Here is a 17,486-nt window from a genome sequence, read left to right as displayed (position 1 = left end):
ATGTGACTTCATCTGAACTTGACAGTTTTAAAAAGTAGTCGGGAGTCCTGTGTATAGTGTGGCGTCACCTGACAACAGGACTATTTTGCAAATTTGGTCTTATTTTATTACATTGAAGTTATGGCCAGAACTTTAGTTCTTTTGTATGGGCGGAACAGGTGGTCACTTGGAGCTGTAGTGATTTAGGGGCAACAAAATGCTTTACATTATATCTTTACCTAGGAACGAGGAGCATTTCTTAAAGTGACTGGCTGAGAATGCCCTCTAACTTTAATGCTGATCCTTTTTAGTCACTCTGCTTCTTGTTTGTATTTCTTCTTGGTGTAAAAACCATTTCCAGCAGAGGCTGCCTTTCTATTGGGTGCATAGATAAGTCATTGTTTTTCTGGATGTTGTTAAGTCCTCTTCCTTTCGTTGTCTGTACTCTGCACCGTCTCAGAAGAGTCACCAGAATTGCTTTCATCATTACCATGGCAATAAACTTTCCTACACAGCCCCGAGGGCCAAATCCAAACGGTTGAAAATAGCGTGAAGGAACCTGCACAGAATAACACGAGGAATAAACTTTAAGGCATTTTTTTCTTCACAAAAGTAGCTAAAAAGATTATGGAAATCTATAGGAAATATATTCTTTGGAGGGAAAAAAAATGTGTGAAAGAATCTCTTAGGAATAATTACTTCTTTCCTTGTACCCAAGCTATGTCTTTACCTCATGTATTCTTGCTTTTTCTGTTGCCCTTTACACTGAACAGTCCTCCTTCTCCAGTCAGGCCAAAATACAGAAATGACTACAGAAATACAGGAGGTATGCCAATTCAAATACTAAAGTAGTAGCACATGTAAAATTTAAGCATTTGAATTCTGCCATATATTTCAGTCTGTTCATCCTGTGAACTATAGGGATTTTACCATAGGCTCTGAAGTAGTGAAAGTTTCACTCTAATGTACATTAAAGTTCATTTAAAAACTTTTTCAGAAAAAGTTCATTACAGTGTTCATGAAAGTCTAAGCTAAAGACTGATGCCTTAACTAACATTAATCACAGATTGCTGTGATACACCTACTACAATTATGAAAAAGCTAGTGTTTCTGCAAATCAGTTTGTCATAAAAATGTACTGTTGACATTTTTATTTGGCATTTAACACAGACAGAACATTTTATAAATGATTGTCTCCTGTCCTATCAAATAAAATGTAAAATGTGGGATTCCCACAACTGTTGAAGAATTCACAGCCAGTTTCTGCTGTCTTTATCAACACTGAATAGATCAATTATCCAAAAAGAGTCCCTAAAACATGAAGATTACTGCTTATGATATACCAAGACACCAAGGAAATAAATTATTTTTCATCATTTGTGTAGTTTAAAAAAAGAACACATTAGCTGTGTTCTGATTTCCTATTTATTCCAAGAATAGAAAAGGATGCTTTATATTAAATTTTCTAGAAAAGTGTCCTTTTTCCTCATTTTCAGACTAAAAAATGTTTACTATTTAAACTATTTCAAATAAACAGCTGTACTTTTTGAAGAATTACAGGTAAATAGAAATGTTTATAATACAAAGCAAATGCAGCAGCTGGCAGCATAGCACAATGGCAAATGCACAGCTGGTGAAAATGGAAAAATATTTAGATTCTAACAATGTCATCCTATAAATAACGGTGTTGGTTGCTATTCACTTAGAGAACTGTGTGAAAATTGTACTTGCTAGAATAATTATGTGACAAACGTAATGCATCAAGTCAGTTAGAAAATGTTTGGTTAAATATTTGGTCAAGGGGAAATATTTTTAGAAGCAAAGTGTGCTTATAAAATAAGCAAGAAATGCATTTTGATAGAAATATCTAGAATGAAGACAATGGGTGGCAAAGTGAAATCTATTCATAGTGAATAGTTATTTCAACAAACTTAATCACTTATTCTCTTTTTGAATTTTCTAGTGCCTTTTTCCCTGATCTGTTGTTTTTAATACTGTGTGCAGAGTTTGCTGTGGGTAATCAGCTAGCAGTTTAGAAACGTTTTCCTGCGTGTTTAGTTCTTGTTGTGTATGTGGCATATGTAGTAGTCCTGGATTTTTGATAGGGAGAATGTAAACCTTGGAGACGTTCTAGCTTGAACATACATATCTTTTGTGTCCTTATTTTCTTAATTATTTCTTTGTGTGCCCATTTTGGAAGTATTGAAGTGGATCTTCTACTTATTCCTTTAAAACTGAAATTATTCTCTGTGGATGCTTATAGGTGCAGCTTCTAACATCTTAGGAAAAAAATGTTTTACCAGGTAATAAAACTTGTTTCCATTTGTTTTTTGGTTAGTCAAAATGAGAGTTATGACAGCTGCAGTGATCATTAACCCTTTAGCTTTAGCACTATGCAACCTTAGTATTTGACAGGCCACTAGACAATATAAAGTTTGTATACAATGAAAGCCTGTGCACCTGTGATAATAGGCTAATGTTCTGCAGTTGAGATTCCTTTCACAGGGCTAAGCTGACTATGCCTTTCATTCTTGCATGGCTATTTGTTCTAGAGATCTAGCTAATTGCTTCACAGGAGTGCTAACTAAGAATTAATATTTAATATTTTGTGCCCTGTTTCTTGGACAGTAATATCTTTTATTTCCATCTGCACTGGTTAACAGTCAAAAACAAGGAATCAAGCTTGCCATAGAATTGGTCTATCTTCTTTCAATATGTTTTTAATTTCTCCATGTGATTATTGCTGAACGAATACATTTTTGGGAAACGATTTGTTTCATCAGTAATCAGAAGAGCAAAGTTCTGAATGAAAACAAATAATCTGAAGGATGTTTCCCAGTAGTAGGGGTTTGCATGTAGAAAACAAAAGTTCACATAACACTGTTGATACAGGACTTAATGTAGGCTAAAGAAAATTCTAATTCTTTTGGGAGTAAGACTAAAACTTAAATGCTGTGCTGAGTTTCTCCAGAGTTTCTCCAGAGTTTCCTTGATTCCTTACACTACCTCAGCTCTGCATACTTGTGTCATGGCTGTAGCTCCCCAAAGTCTCTTTATTTTGGCCAGTATCAGGGGAGATAACTGTGCGCGCGCCTTGGACGTACTTCAGCAGAATTTTTTAATCAAGATTAAGACGTCTGAGAAACTTTTTGTTTTCAATAACATCATTACTTCTGAATTAAAAGGTACTTTTGATAGGGAAATGCCCACCTAGCTCTAATAATAATAACAGTAATAAGCAGGATGTATCGCTAGCTTATGCACTTAGACAAAGAGAAAATGGACTTATGGTCACAAAGGTCTTGATTGAAATAAGAGGAATATACATTGTCAATAAAAATACCCAATCTCCTGTAAGAAATAAGATGGCAAACTTACATTCTTCTCAAAATTTTCAAGAGAAAACTCATTTGGCTTTGGGAAGAATTCAAGCTTATGCATACGTCCAATGTTGAGAATAATGTTTGTCCCCTTTTTCACAGGATAGCCATCAATCACATCATCTTGTAAAGCTTTTCTCATGATCAAGTCCACAACAGGCTGGTATCTCATGCTCTCATAAATAAAATTCTCCACAGTTTTCAGGTTTGGTATGTCATCACTCTGTACATCTCTGTCACCTTCAGGAATAAAACAGATGGTGCAAAAATTGGTTATGAATTTAATAAGTTCACCATACAAATGCCAAAATATTTTGGAAGATTCTCTACTCCTGAAATGGTAGGAAGGATCCAACATCATCTAAGTAGTTTTATGCATTCTTACATATTTGGGAAATATGGTATGTCAGCATAAGCCCTGATTTATTAATATATGATATCCTCCCCTTATTTTCTTCTTAATGCACCAAATCTTCATCTTGCTTTCTTATCAGTGACAAAACTCTGAAAGCGCTTCTCTGACTTTGTGAGCCAAATAGCAATTTCTTCACATATCTGAGAGCAACAACAAAACTTTTTTTTTCTTTTTTCCCATGAAAACTGACAGCAAGTGGAATCTGGGAATAGTTTATGGTTGGGAGATGATAATTTTGTAGAGACCTTACATTTTCATTGTGTTGTTGGGTGTCAATGGACATACAGGTAGGTCCTAGAATGAAATTAATTATTTCAATTACCATGAATAACATCCTCCTAGTTGGTTTTTAGCAGCAGTATCAGTGCCACAATGTAGTCCCAGTGGGAGCCTTGAACTTTCAAGCCACAAGCAGCTCAAGACCTAAAGCTTGACCACTGCAATGGTAGGTTTCCCACATAAAAGGGACCTTTGCTACCCCAGTTAGTCATTTGCTTAAGGAAAAGTCAACAACGTACTACTGCCTTCCCAAAATCAAAGCTTTCAGAAAGAAATTGTGAGGGTGAATAGTGGAGTACTCAACTCTTAAAAACACAGTAAAATATGATTTATTGCTCTGAAGGAAAATAGCAATAATGTTCTGCTATGCCAGCTCTTCAGAATCACCCACTTTTAGATCACTCTTAAGCCTACACATTGATGTGCTTCACATCGATATGTGTTACGTAAATCTGGCCATTAATATGCTTTACGCGCATGTCTCCCTGTAAGATTTGTAATCCTTCTAGAAATTTTTAGTCTCTTTCCTAGTGATGGCTGAAAAATAATCAGCCAAACACCTTGCTGCTAAGTTTTCTTCTGAAAATTTCTCAATGCTTGCCTTGTCCACATCTGCATTTCTAGTGGTTCTATCTTATGTTTCTATGGGTTCTGATTTCCAAATACCAAACAGTAATTCCTTTGTATTGGTTACTGAAAATACCTTTTGTTCTGAATCAGAATTAAATTAAAACTTGAGGCCTCTAATTAGTTCTTTAAAGTTCCACAAATGTAGATAATGCTCTCCAGACATCGCTGCTGGTTTAAATTCAAGGAACTGCAATCTTAGCTATTTTATAGACAAAAGATATAGAATTGTAGATGTTTTGTAGCTAGTTGATGAATTTGTGACATCTTAGTACTTTTCCACTGTTGTGTTACCTTTCATTGGTTTATAAAGTAATAATTTTCAAATACAAAGAAAGAGTAGAATGTATCTTGGTGGTTTCTGGAATGTTTTGAAATCTGAACTTGAAAAAAAGAAAAACAACCAAAAAAAAAACTTCTGTCTGTTACTCAATGATAGAAGCATTACTTGGTAAAAAGAATTTAATGTAATCTGGAATCAACTGTATGTTTTCTCAAATAATATTTGTAAAATCAGAAATATATTTTTTTTTATCAAAGCAACAGTACACTAAAGGTCAGATGTTACTGTAGGAAATTAAATGTTGAAGACTTGTAACTTAGTAAGTTAGTGCTTGTCTCTTCAAACTACACAATACTTGATGAAGAAAACACTCATTTGTAAGGGTAAACGACCGTTTATTTTAGCAGAGTTCAAGATTGATAAACTCTGGCACGTAATGATTTTATGGAGGTTTTCTTTAGTGACAGATCAGAGGCTAACCTCTTGCATTATGTTCTATCTAGGTGCCACTGAGAAGCCAACTATAGTTGTGAGAAAAACCCTTTGAGTTATATACTAGTGGAAGATTTTGCTATTTTTATGGCTTATAGGATTCAAATTTTTTGTTAGTCAGTAAACTGATACCAAAGCTCACTGTTTGCTCGATTTATTTCAGTTCCAGTGTTTCAGTCAGTCAGAAAAATGGCCATGAAGAAGACAAAGGGAAATGCTGTCTCCTAGCTCAAGAGGCAGAAAGATGCCAAAACATTTTAAAAAAAGTTTTGAGATAACATCACAGCTCTTGCTTTGTATTTAAAACTTGAATTAAAAATACCTTAGAAAAAGAGCAAAGATTTGTTATACACTTGCCACTGTTTAACTGTTCGAAGTAAATGTTGAATAGGAGTGGTTGAAATTAGTTTCTATAAAGTTCAGTAGGATTGAGACTTTGAATGAAAGCTAGAGAAAGGGATGAATATAGATTTGGAATATTTTGATTGTCTTTTGAGTGGCTCATCATTACTACTTAAATATTATACTTAATACAGTTTGAAATCAAAATGGATGACAGCAGAATGATAAAAAAAAAAATTAATTCTCTTTAATGTTTTCTTTCTGCAGTCATAGTCAAACTTAGTTAATTCTATACATGTGTAGAGAAATGTTGATGATTAGAAGTATTTGAAATGAGTGTCTCCACTTGCTACTGCAAGGGAAATAGAAAATAATTTCACTGGAGTTTATGAGGTGAGTGATGATTTGCACTGCTCTTGTTGAGGGGTGAATAAGTGCATTTTTTTCTAATAGCTTGTCAATTCTGATAAATCCTGTTTGAATTTGTCTTAAAAATATTTAATCTTTCACTTGACCTTGAATAAAATTGTTTACATACAGTGATAGTTCATATACTTTACAACAAATACTTGTGTTAGAAAATAATTCTTAGAATTTTTAGACTTTGAGTAATGGAAATTAGATCACTGCCCAAACAAAATTATATTCCTACATCAGTGACTTTGCAGGTCCTGCTTACCCATAACAGTTTCAATTTCTCTCATCATCTTCTCTTCCACTGTGGGGTGCTCCGCAATCAATATTAGCATAAAGAAGAGAGTCACAGACAGAGTATCAGGAGCAGCAATCATCATCTCCAGCACACACTGGTTCACATTCTCAGCAGTCAGATCTCCTCTGTTCTGGAAAAATTTGAAATGTTGGGGAAAATGTTGATTGCAGAACTCTGATGCCAACAAAGATCTTATAGCAGTAGGATTGGATGGACCTAGAACATCTGCTTAAACAAAATTCAAGATCCTGACAGTCTCATATGCTAAAAAGCTTTTTTTTTGATTTTATTTTTATTTTTTTATTTTTTTTTTATTTCAGAGAAAAAACAGGAAATCCGTGTTTTAGGAGATGTATATGATCTTCCAGAAAAGCATGGGTTTGTTCTTATGTCAGATTCTTGTTGACTTATTACTTTTCCCCATGGAATCTGTGAGCTGTCAGAGATTATGCAAGATAGGATTTACACAGCTTTTGAAGCTTTTGCATACAAAAGGTAATATATCAAGATAAAATTTGAGAGTTAGGGAAAGACTGAAGAACGTTCAGGGATAGAATCAAGAGCTTTGAGGATGTTGTTTAAGCCATGAAAAACAAAATCAGACAAGCACCTGGGGGATTCTCCCAAACCAACTAATTTGTATCTGTTCATGATAATAAGACTTTGATAGTTACATGAAGTCTGAATTGTAAAGTCTGTATTGTTAGTGAAAGGAGACTGGCAGAAGAAAAAAAAAAGTTAGCAATAATTTGGTACATTGTCAATACCTGTGCAAAAATCAGCTGGGATGCAAAATCCATGTGCTCATCTAACTTTTCAACGGTGGAAAGCTTTTGTCGCTTCTGTTCTATTAAGATTTCCATTGCTCCTTTCAAATCCTTGCTGAAAGTGGATAAAATCCAATACATTGATAAATATCTACAGCCTTTTAGTATATGATTAGATATAGATAAATAGGATATGTTTAGAAACATGAAGATTATACTAATGAAAAAGCCTAAGAAAGGCAGAAATTTAGTATTCTTACGAATGGTTATATGGTTCTATACAAAAGCAGCAATACTACGGGAAGATTTATTTTCTTCTCATTTCTTATAAAAATAATTTCTTCTTTGTTTGGCCTGAAATCTTATTCTCTTCTTATAGAACTGAAAGGAATGAAACCTGTCTATCTTACAGTGAATAGAGTTTTTAAAGATTTATTAATATTTCCAAAGATTTTTATTCCCTTCTATTTTACACTGTATTTTATTAGTGAATAAAATGAACTTAGCAAGAGGAATAATTGTTCAAAAAAATGCAAGAAAAATTGTACTATCTTGATGGTAGAGTTGATCTCATTGTTTTGTAAAGCTGTAATCAGACATACTGTGTCAACAGTATGTATCTCTATGTTGGAAAAATAGTGAAGTTCAGTGGTATTTATTATCTTATTTGGCATTTTCAATTAGCTACAGATTTGCAGGCAATGTTCTTTTTAAAAGGCTGGTTTTATAGGGGGAATAAACCTAAAATTCAAACCTGGTAAGGTTCTCATATATAAGATTTTTGTGTGTTAGAAAGAGCAACCCAACTTTATCAGAAGTGGTGATAACCTGTGGTTTTCCTCCTCATTGCTTTAAATTCAGAGATCTTTATCTTCATCTTTTTTTTTTTCAGTATAGATTTATTAATATGGCTATTTTAATGAGATTGTTTTTGAGACACTAATATTTGCCCAAATGGACTTTCTAGTAATAATTGGGCCACTGCATTTAGCTATTATTAGAATCAGAGAATAAGGCACTAATCACTGCCGTAATAACACTTGTATGTATCTAGTTTGTAAGAGAGCTGTCAGGTATGAACCTCCATCTTTCCCTTAAAGCCTTTATACTATATATCATTATCAAAACAAATTATTACATGTGCTTGATAAAAAGTATTTTTCTCTCCTTAAATGGACTCCAAATCCAAAATGAACAAACTCATTGCCAGTTCTTTTTATAGCTGGTCTTCTTTTGGCAGAAGACAGAAAACGAGAGCATTAAAATAGAAGAGGGATCATGTGCTTTTACAAACAGGAAGACGGCAAAAACTATTTATTCTTATTTAAAGGAAAAAATAATCTTGAAATGGATTGTCATGCAAAACACCACGTTTTAGCTCAAAAAAAAAATTTGGTTGTTTACTCAAAAATGCACATTATGGACACCAATAAGTAGAATTATACTGAGGGGTTAACTCTCTTTTGGGATAATTCCATGAATGTAGACGTGACTTCGTATGTCCAGGAACTGACAATCTGTGGCATAATATTTGACTGTCCTTAAACAGATAGTTAAAGTAATTTCTCCCCATAAAATGGCTTTTTCTTTCCTCTTTGAACTGAACCAATGATTTCAACTCAGTTTCATATCTGATATGACATTAACTAATGTTTTGGTGAGTGAATATGGACTGAATAGACATGGGCCTTAAATGGTCCCCTGAGTTCAGCCACTTGTAGCATCACTGACAGATCTCATTCTATTGCTATCTTGGGTCTGCAGATAGTGGATTTCAGCCAGTCACCTTCGAAATTTTCACATTTTATTCTCTAAAAGGAAGAGAAAAATGTAAGGAAAGATCTTCCTAGAAAAAAAGAATCTTATGCAAAAGATTTGTAAAAACTGTGGATACTTACACTGCCTCTTCATATTTCTTGCACAGCCAAGAAATCTTAAAAAAGATGTCAGGCTTTAATAAAAGTGCTTGCCAAGCATCAAAGTAGTTCTGAATCTTAAGTACAATGGCACTTTCTGAAAATAGATGTTAACAAACAGCTGTATAAAATCTAAACTTCAATAGTCAAATAGCACAAATGTTTCAGGAAAATTAATAACGAGGCCCCACTCCCTACTCCCACTAAGTTGACAGGAATTTGATAACCATTTTGTTTTTAATATGTAGTAGACAACATTAGGAAACAGTTGTGGCACACTGCAGACAAGATACATTTCTTTGTAGAAACTCTTGGTAGCTAGCTAAAAGGAGATCGTGCATCAACCAGAGCCAGTTTTCCACAGGAGAGAACTCTATTGCACTGTATTGATATGGGATAATTTGTACATCAGGATATTATTTCTGTCAAATGGTTTTGAAGGTGAAGAAGTCATCAAAGTTCACCTGACAAGTTGTCAGGTGAACTTTTCAATGCAATCATTTAGTTTGGTGGAAAGATTTCTGTTTCTTACATGTATGTAATGTTGAGGCTGTAGCAGCCTAGTACATAAAAATGTTTTTACATGCTATTTGCTTGATTGTGACAACTTAAATATATGTATTTGATCTCACTAAATTCTCATAACTAGAATCACTTATCAATCAATTTCAGTTAATTATTTAGTAATATAACAGTATGTTCTTGTTCCATTTTCTGAAACAATATTTGAGTGATATAAATGAGTTTTTCTTGTTTATGCACTTAAGTTTCATCATAAGGTATAAAAATAAGGCTGTTAGTACCATCCAAAGGGATCCCTAGAAAGAGTTTGTTAGATGTGTCAAGCATGATCCGTCTCATAAGATTCAACACATTGATGTTTCCTACTTCAGTGGTCACTTCTTCTAGTTTATCCAGGTGATCAATTGTTGATTCAACACAAATGGCTATCATACGCACGAGACCAGGACCAGACAGGGCTGTAAATAGATATGTGCAAAAGGATAAAAAGATTAGCTTTCATACCTTATTTAATAACTTATTGGCAATAATAACATCAATAAAAATCTTTATAACTTAAGTGACTGGAACAAAATGGTTTTGAGAAAAAAACGTAAGCGTTTTGAGTTAGAATGGCAATAAACCCAAGGCCCAAACTTCCCTTGCATCCAGTCACTCTGTATTTTAGGCACACGTTTTATGATAGGTTCACACAATGTTAGTGAAATGTATTTGGCTTCATCTGTGCTATCTTTCAGTGTTGGAGGTATATATCCTCCATATCCTCATCTGCAATATAGGCACTGTGGATGTCCTGCCTTGCTTGCAAGGGTGGTGAGCAGGGAAGTTAGACTGGGGATTCACAGGGAGGAGGACAGGAATTTTTGGAAACAATTCCTGGGTGCTCTTAAACAGCATGACAGCTTTCCAATAAGCTCCCCACAGCCTATAGTGTCGCTGCAGACATCCTGAAGCTTAATCTAGTAGTAGTCTAGATGTGTTAGCCAATCTTAGTCTGTCCACCTGTGGACATTGGGAAATAGTGTCATGATGCATTTTTTCCATTTTAAGAAATTAAAAGCAAGCAAAAGCAGTGGTCAGTTCTGTTGCTGTGTAATTTTTATGATAGGCTCTATCTGGAATGAACTCAGATAATTTTGAGTGACTTTGGAAATCTTGCCCTAGGTATTCTATTTAAATTTATTCTATGTAAATTACTTTTCCATATAACAACTTCTGTAATTGCCTAAAGGACATTATTTTATCAAATATATGTTGAGAGTAGTTGTACATTTGTAATTAAGAAAAGAGGTTGTCTGTGTTGTAAATACAGAGAACTGGTGGTTCTAGGAATAAATAGAAATAAAATGATTTCTTTCCTGTTATCTTTAACCAGTACAAAGTTGCTGGTACTTTTCAACAGCAAGACCAATTAGGAAAGGCCTAAGTGTCATACAGAAGAACAGATATCAACAAAATGGTAAGGAAGACTTAACAGATGATTTCTTTTCTTAACTGTAAAGCTTGCAGAACAAGAAGGCAACAAAGTGTGGTAGTTTTGTTAGGAAGGCTGTAAGATCATTGGAAATAACTAATTCTAATGATATACAAACACTGAAAATTTTGTATGTGGAAAGAAGGTGAGTCCAAAATTTACAGACTCTTAAAACAGTAAAATTTGACTTTATGTATTTTCTTATTTGATTTCAAGCTAATGATACTAATTACAACAACCTTTTTCTCATTACTACAAGAGAAAAAGATTTTTCTCTGTTTCTACATTGATTCCTAGCATATTAAATGGATTAGTAAATAGTTCTGCTGTGCAGATCTTCTAAATCAATTTTGAAACTATACACACATTTTTATTTTTTTTTAATTAGAACGAGAAAAGTCTGAACCCAGTTAAAGCTGGGGTAGGAACTTCCAAATACATTTATAGAAATGCCAGTTGAGTTAATGTGAATGTTGGTCTTGAAATTTAAAAATAATTTTAAGTATGGTTTGTGGGCATTTTTTTTTTAAGCAGAAGAGATTAAGCATTTGTAAAACTATGTGAAGACTGTTTCAAATACCATACCAAGCAGAATAAGTGTGAAGGAACATGTGCAAGAAAATATATTGAGATGTAAAGAGAGAACTGATTTTTCTAATTTAATTATGCAAAGGACAAACAACATTTCAGAAAAAAATACTGTGTGATAGAGTGAGGCAGTGTGTTAATGCACACTGATTTATTTACCTTTGGTGAAAAAGGGTCGAATTTCTTTCCAATGTGCTGGGTTGTTATTAAATATGATCCCATTTTCATACATGCCAATGCACTGTAATCCAAGCTTGCTCCCAAATCGAGAAACATAGTTCCAATGTTTCATTACATGGAATACACTTGAAGATCTGGGAAGGAAATGGGGGGAGTAAAAATCTAGCTAAAATACAGTTTCATAGATTATACACAAAACATTTTTCTGACATTCTCTGAAGTGCTGCTTTCCATTCTCAGTTTAGCAGGAGGTACTATGCTTGACACTAAATGTTGCGCCTATTACATAATTAAAAAAACTTGATGATAAAATGGCTTCAGAATTTGTACTAGAGCAATAATGTATTCTGTCTGGACTTAAACCTATTTTTCAATTAAAATACAAATGATGACCAAATGATTTTAATCTGAATAGTGTATATACATATAGGGACACACACACATACTCTCAGGCAATGACCAATGTCAGATGTTTCAGAAGACGGGGTAAAATAATGAGTTACATACATTCTTGTATATTTTTTTTTCCTAACATTAGATCAATGATATAAATTGATTTATTATTTTGATATTTGATCTTTGTTTCCTTTAAAAATCTGACATACTATATAATACAATCCTACTGACAGTTGGTGTGTGCTTTTTAAAATCACTACAGGAGTATTCCTCAGACTCTCAAGTTTATACCAGAGGCAGGAAAACACTGCCCTACAAAAATTTCTGATTGTATTTTGAGCAAAAGTATGAGGGCTAAGGTACATATTGTAAAGAATGAAGTGGTAGAACTGAAGACAATGTGTTTGACATCCATGTACATTTCTAATCTATGATAGCACTCATTGCAGTTGATTCCTTATGTTTTCAGAAGTATTAATAATGTATCCTACCAATTTGCACAATCCTTGGCAAATATTTTGGGAAGAGATGTATATCTCTGTCTGCCTGTCTATCCATCCCTGCCTCCCTCCCTCCAATCATCATTCCATATAATTCATACACTGGGATTTTCTGTAAACAGTTCAACACATCCACCCCAAATATGACATCTCTTACTTCATTATGTAAGAAAAATTATTTTTCATAACTTGAAGGCAGTAACTTGGCAGATTTTAGGAAATATAATTAATTCAAGTATGTTAAGGAGTGAAGACAAATTCTGCTTATTTTAATGTATTTATTTTATTTTTTTAAATGGAAGACTTCAGAGTTTTCCTTTGACTTAAAAATAACCAGACAGTTGACAACTTCATTATGATGTGTGTTAAATTTCACCTATACTTTGGTAGCTCTTTGGTCGTTCCTAAACACACCTACAAAGTATTAATATACTTGGAACTTTTGGTTATGCAGCATCATAATTTTATCAAGGATAATTACTCATACATAAATCTATTAAACTGAAAAAGAAATTTTATAAAATCAAATGTGTGGGATGAGTATTCCTATATAGAAACATAATGAAATCCAGCATATATATACTTTTTACAGTTTACAAGATTTATTTACACATATTCTGGTGAACAGGTTGTGATCAGCTTTATTGCTTTAAGATATTTCCTTTAGAGGGAGCTAGCATTTTAGAAATGCTAGTGTGATGAAAACCTGATTAAGTGAAAGCTAACAAAAAAGAAGGAAAATCAGAGCACAGATTGAAATGAAACAATAAGCTATTTTCTATACAGTCGTATACTCTTTGTGGACCAAATTGCAGATTTCTTACATGGGCTAATTACTTATTTTTTTTCAATTGAGTAAAGTAAATGGGAATTATTTCTTCACAACTTCATCAGTGCTAGGTTTTCACCATCATTTTACATGAGCAGAGGTAAATATAAGATGTTATGTTGTACAAGCAAACAAATGTGGATTATGCAGCGTGCATGCAGCTCCAGCCCCTCCAAAGAACTGAGCATACTCTTTCCTACACGTCCCAACAGTTGCTCTCTTTGCTAGTTTCCCTAAATGTTTTTTATGCATCAAGGAACATCATCTATGTTTCATGAACATGAAAAGATGGTGTTGAATTAAGATAGTTATGCCCAGAAATAGAAAGGTGCAGGAAGCTCCTTTTGCTCATTCCATTTCATGCATCTACTCAAGAGACATAGAATAATATTTTAAGGATAGGTTTTGACATATGACTTTCTGTAAGCAGATTTTCTTTATAAAACTATTTACTGAAGTCCTCCAAAAGACAACATTTCTTGTAACCAAGACTACAACATCTCAATATAATTAGATTTGATGGTAAAAATTCAGACAACAGTGGAAACAGTATACTTTTTCAGAAGTCAGGGTACGTTTAGTTTTGGAGTGAATCTATGAAGCACTCTGAAAAATATATTCTGTTTTCTGTTATTTTGTTTTTGTTTTGTAAAAAAGTTAAATACTAGTTCTCCATATGATATCTATGATTTTAAGTAAAACATTTTAAATATCTTCAGTAAAACTGAAGAAAAGTGATGTATAGACTGTAAAGTCTGATGCTATTGTATGATAAAGTTTATCGCTTTGCTTCTTACCAGCACTACTGATTTGTTTCTGAAGAACTGGTAACACATAAAGTGAAAGACAGCAGTAAGAGTTCACAGCATGTTATACGATCAAAACATTATATACAATGTTACATGAATTAATATTTACAATATCTACGTAGGGTAGGAATATAAATAGTTTTCCTGTCATGATTACCTCTTTTTACATAGGTAAAGATAGAGATGAAGCAGACTTGTTCAAATGGAAAATCCTGTAATAGTCCTCCTTACTGCATTATCTTTCATAAACTTTTACATGATGAGAGGTGGATATGCATTGATTGATATTGCTAATACAAAGATTGTGATTTATTACCCATTTTGCATGGTAAAACCTTTACTACTTTTTTTTTTTTTTTTTTCTCATGATCATCCAGAAGATCCAATGCAAGCAATTGGCCACTGGAACTAATAAAATGATAGACTGCATTTTAGTATTATGTTTAGTACTGTGTGTAATTGAACTCTCTGAGTAACCCCAGTAACTGGAGTGGAATTACTCATGATCCTGTAATGCTGCATTTGCTTAATTACCCTGCTGAACTGGAGCCATAATCTTCCAACATTACTCTCATTTTAAGGAGAATCAGAACACAGGAACTAAAATTTGATTTAATCCTGCACTGCAGTCAGCCAGTCAGGATACTTGATGTACTATGTAACACTAGTGTTAAATGGAATAAGAAGAAACTGTAAACATTCTTTTAGGACTGACCCATAATTCTTGATCTTTGTTTCAACTAAGAAAATGAGATATTCTATTCAGTAGTTGTCTTTAGTAGAGACATCAATAGTAGAGTCTTTAAAGAAACAAAAGATTAAAAAGGATTTGTGAACGCTAGGAATTAATACTGTTATGTTAGGATAATTTTGCAAAATAATAACTTAAATTCTACTTTTGAAAAAGTAGCAAAAAAGGTTGTAAAAATATGAAAAAGCTCTTCATGTTATTAAAGATAGAAAATAAAGATTTACTTGCTGATTATAAATGTTTCTTCACCACTGATCCAAACTCTCACAAATTCTCCGTATGTCTTATTGTAGTAGTTGCAGGCATTACCTACTCCCATCCAGAGAAATCTCCCATGTGAAATGAGGGGGCCAATTCCCATACAGTATCCTGGCCCTAAGAAAAAAAAAGACAAGTTTTGTCATCAGTGCTCTCTGACAAGAATATATCACTCTTTTGGAAAGGACATTTTTTTTACATTACATCAATGTCTGCACTGGGCACCACATAAAATCCCATTATGAAATTCTGTCTTACAGAAACTTGCATCTACATCATTGAAACCTCATTTATTATCCATGAAAGCCTACAATTCATTCAATATGGATACAATAAATGATATTCATTATTTTATACAACTTCAAACTGCTGCTTTGAAGTTGTTTACATTTGGAGGAACAGTGGCTAAATATTTTTTATTCGTTTGTGCTTTTAACAAAACCTTCGAGTGATCTTGGATAAATTTGTGATGAAGTGTCATAGTAACACCATCAAAAGTTACCTTTTGATGTAATTAAATATAATTAATCTCTCTTAATGTAATCTAGTTACATTTCTCTTAGTCATTAATACCAGAGTAAGAAAATAGATATTTAAAGGAAAAAGTATTTTAGTGCTGTGAATTTAGGAAAACAGCATGTTGCAGTAGACTGGATTAATACGCATTTAATCAAAGCTCTCAACTAAAACCTTTTGCTATAACTCATCATCAAATGTCCCTCTTACAAGAAAAAGGAGAAAGTGGAGAGAACAGGAGAGAATTTGCATAGTCATTGCATTATTTTTAAAAGGAGGTTTTCCTTCTTCATTGAAAGCTTAACTTGCCCTTACAAAGTCTGTGAAAACATAAATCGGATTCCATAAAATGAAACAAGTGTTTATAAAAACTTTTGTATTTTATACTGTTTAAAAGATTTACAAGTTGCATATGACTTCACTGTTTACTAATAGAAATCACAAGAACCCAGATTATTTAAATACCTGTAATCTTAAAGCAAATTAATTTATTTGTATCTTCTTGTCAATCTCATCAAGAATTCAAATAGAAAGCATTACCTTTTGTGCATAGTTTTGCCTGTTCTCTAACTTCTGGAGAATTTTAGCACATGGAAGGAAATTTGGCAAATATTTTTTCTCTGATGTTGCTCTGTTTTGGAGGGTCTCCAGTGGCAAACATGGTGAGGAAGATTAATAATTTACTAAAATCTAAATAATTTCTGAATTGATACTGTTTGCCTCTACTAAAGACAATTCAGGAAGCTTTAAGCTTACAACATATAAAATGTAGAAGTTTATAATGCACATGAATATATGAACATCTAGACTTCATAAAATAGTATTATATCTTTCTAGCATATACACAATAAAAGGAAAACTGAATGTCATATATTTATATAGCTAAGCCAGGTTTATTATGGAAGTGCTGAGGTTAAATGGAGCCTGATTTATTTTATCAGTTATTTAAAAAACATGTATTAATAATAATTAATTAATAATTAATAATGATTAATAATAATTTTTGATGCTTTCAACTATTATTCAATATTCCCCTCTCATTTAAATTTGAGACACACACACACAAAAAAAATACTTTGACAGCTTTTATGTGATACCGCAGAGTTAGTTTACCTGGTATTGATGATGTTTCTTCATGATTCCATATTAGAAACAGAAAGCACATAAGAATGAGTATGGGCACTGTGGCCACTGGCATCACATCTGGTACTAGGCTGGTGATGTAGTGCATTGGATTCAGAGTTTCCAATACCATCTTTTCCAAGAGATTCTGCTTTGCTTTACAGAAAGAGAGAATGGGGAAAGAGGCAGAGGTTTACAAAGCTTTAAGATACATACAACTTTAGTTGGTACCTCTCAACCCTCTGGAGGTCCTGTAAATTACTTCTTGATGTAGCTTTATTTTATAATGAGACTGACTGCTGGGACTGCTTGCCAGGACAAGCTACATCACAAGTTGAAACAGACGTGC

General features: G+C 33.3%; 1 protein-coding gene across 1 annotated transcript; it reads right to left on the bottom strand.

Moving 5' to 3' along the window:
* Positions 1–286: 286 nt before the first annotated feature.
* Positions 287–17,270, bottom strand: LOC118251648 (aromatase). The gene is made up of 9 exons (XM_035554001.1): positions 17,129–17,270; positions 15,466–15,616; positions 11,936–12,090; positions 9,996–10,172; positions 9,175–9,289; positions 7,277–7,391; positions 6,477–6,639; positions 3,358–3,599; positions 287–538 (listed from the first exon to the last, which is right to left on the bottom strand). Exons 1-9 carry the CDS (start codon positions 17,268–17,270, stop codon positions 287–289), a joined length of 1,512 nt encoding a protein of 503 aa, XP_035409894.1.
* Positions 17,271–17,486: the final 216 nt, after the last annotated feature.

Source organism: Cygnus atratus, chromosome 11 (genome assembly GCF_013377495.2).
Source record: "Cygnus atratus isolate AKBS03 ecotype Queensland, Australia chromosome 11, CAtr_DNAZoo_HiC_assembly, whole genome shotgun sequence".
Classification (NCBI taxonomy): Eukaryota; Metazoa; Chordata; class Aves; order Anseriformes; family Anatidae; genus Cygnus; species Cygnus atratus.
This window is presented reverse-complemented; position numbering and strand designations above follow the sequence as displayed.

What these genes read in the sequence shown, in the direction of transcription:
- LOC118251648 (XM_035554001.1), bottom strand. Translation starts at nt 17,270, where the DNA reads ATGGTATTGGAAACTCTGAATCCAATGCACTACATCACCAGCCTAGTA. An exon ending in TCGACCCTTTTTCACCAAAG is followed by an intron (nt 10,173 to 11,935) that starts GTAAATAAATCA and finishes ATCTATTTACAG; the next exon opens with CCCTGTCTGGTCCTGGTCTC. An exon ending in TTGAAAATTTTGAGAAGAAT is followed by an intron (nt 539 to 3,357) that starts GTAAGTTTGCCA and finishes TATTCTGTGCAG; the next exon opens with GTTCCTTCACGCTATTTTCA.